Raw genomic sequence first — 2,500 nt, 5'->3', positions numbered from 1 at the left:
ATAAAAACAAGAATAATAATAATAATAGTACTAACAATGGTAATAATAATGATAAGGACGAGGATAATAATAATAATAATAATAATAATAATAATAATAATAATAATAATAATAATAATAATAATAATAAACCTTACTTCACATCTTACAGATCACCCGAGACGAGCGAGCTCACAGGAAAGCGCTATCCGAACACCACTTGAACCAACTGGCAAAGAGCTTCAGGAACAGCGGTTCGTCTCCTATGCGAACAATCGCACCAGCTCCACACGAAGTAAGTATTCATTTGTTCATATATCTACAAAAACATGAAAGCAATTTTACTATCAACATTCTGAACAGATTTCACATTAATTAGGCAAATAAAGATACTTTTCATGACCGATCTAGAAAGTGTCTTGCCCTCAAATCTTATATTTGATCAGAGTACTTTTGATAGTACTTTTACTATCAACATTCTAAACATATTTCACATTAATTAAGAAAATAAAGATACTTTTCATGGCCTATTTTCAAAGTGTTTTGCCCTCAAATCTTATATTTTATCAGAGTTATAGTGTTCACGATTTTATTTTAATTTTAAATGGTTAACCCTCCAAAATATTATTAAGAATCTTATTTTCTTAAATATTTTCCCTTAAAGACATCTAGTGACGAATTCAGGTACAGAATCCCTTGTCATGTTTGAATTCCAGGTATAAAATTCCTTGTCATGTTTGAATTCCAGGTATAAAATTCCTTGTTATGTTTGAATCCCAGGTACAAAATCCCTTGCTATGTTCAAATTCCAAGTACAAAATCCCTTGTCATGTTTGAATTCCAGGTACATAATTCCTTGTCATGTTCGAATTCCATGTACAAAATCCCTGGTCATGTTCGAAAGAAAGGGTACAAAATCCGTTGTCATGTTCGAATTCAAAGTACAGAATCCTTGTCATGTTCGAATTCCAGGTACAAAAATCCCTTATCATGCTCGGATCCTAGGTAAAAAATATCCCTTGTCATGTTCGAATCCCAGATACAAAATATCCTTTGTTATGTTCAAAGGATAGGGTACAAAACCCTTGTCATGTTCGATAGAAAAGGTACAATATCCCTTGTCATATACGATAGAAAAGGTACAAAATCCGTTGTCATGTTCGAAAGAAAAGGTACAATCGTTTGTCATGTTCGGATTACTTAAAACGATTGCCTAAATTTAGTTACATCTTATTAGATATTTGTCGTTTGAAAGAATGTCTCAAGGCACGTTTTAATGTCATCAAGCAACGTGAGACTTCTGCTTTGCCCTTAAAGAGAGAGAGAGAGAGAGAGGAGAGAGAGAGAGAGAGAGAGAGAGAGAGAGAGAGAGAGAGAGAGCTCGTGCCTGCTTCAATTCACGTTCCAGCAGTCGAAGTCCAAAGAGAGGAATTTAACGGAGGAAATTAAAGTTGCAACTCTTCCTTTGTATCTATTTTTGACGACCCCCCCCCTCTCTCTCTCTCTCTCTCTCTCTCTCTCTCTCTCTCTCTCTCTCTCTCTCTCTCTCTCTCTCTCTCTCTCTCTCTAATGTCAATTGTATAGCTATCAAAGGATTTCAATTACAATCTAGTCGAAAATTTATATCGATAGAAAAAGATTTTCTCAAAATTATCTCTCTCTCTCTCTCTCTCTCTCTCTCTCTCTCTCTCTCTCTCTCTCTCTCTCTCTCTCTCTCTCTTTCTAAAGAATAAAATCCCTATTTGCAAATTGCATAGCTAATGTAGGATGCTAATTATGAATTGTAATATATTAAAAAACTGTATAAATAAAAAAAAGAATTTTTCTCAGAATCAAATTTGTACTCTCTCTCTCTCTCTCTCTCTCTCTCTCTCTCTCTCTCTCTCTCTCTCTCTCTCTCTCTCTCTCTCTCAAACAAAATTAACCTTTTCGAATTGCATAAATCTTATAGGATTTCAACTATGAATTATGATCTATCAAAAACTATACAAATAAAAAAAATATTGAAAATGGAACAATAAAAAACCACCAGCAGAAGCTCGGTCCTCGTTACCTATATCCCTCAGGGACAAGCTACAACCCGAAACCTTTTGGAAAAGGCCACGCAAATATCGGTGTCCAGTTTCGCTTTTCAAATTTCAATGACCATTTCCGCGGGCGGAGGAAATACGTTTTTGTATTTTGTACTTTTCTGAATTTTGTTTTTGTTTTTGGCTGGGTTTGTTTAGGGCAAACAATTCAATGTTCGTTTTTTATGCGTTTTAAGTTTAAAGGTACAAATGGAAAAAAACGTTAATTGATTATGATTGTATTTTTTATGAAATATATTCATTTATATTGGTTTTTGTGAGTATACAGATTTTATATTCTTCTCGTCATATTGTTTAAAGAACATGAATTATCATAAGTAAAGCCACCTGAAAGACAAAATGGGTTGATATATATATATATATATATATATATATATATATATATATATATATATACTTAAATATATATATATATATATATATATATATAT

The 2,500-nt window shown here is 32.8% G+C and overlaps 1 protein-coding gene across 1 annotated transcript in view; it reads left to right on the top strand.

The window, feature by feature from the left end:
- The window catches only part of LOC137617932 (uncharacterized), a 13,182-nt gene that overhangs the window by 4,945 nt on the left and 5,737 nt on the right, over window positions 1–2,500 (top strand). The window contains exon 4 of the mRNA XM_068347875.1: window positions 152–274. Coding sequence (XP_068203976.1) covers window positions 152–274 — 123 coding nt within the window. The remainder of the gene's footprint in view (window positions 1–151; window positions 275–2,500) is intronic.

This window comes from Palaemon carinicauda, chromosome 24, assembly GCF_036898095.1.
Source record: "Palaemon carinicauda isolate YSFRI2023 chromosome 24, ASM3689809v2, whole genome shotgun sequence".
Taxonomy (NCBI): domain Eukaryota; kingdom Metazoa; phylum Arthropoda; class Malacostraca; order Decapoda; family Palaemonidae; genus Palaemon; species Palaemon carinicauda.
Note: the sequence above shows the minus strand (reverse complement) of the source record. Positions and strands in the feature narration are given on the sequence as shown.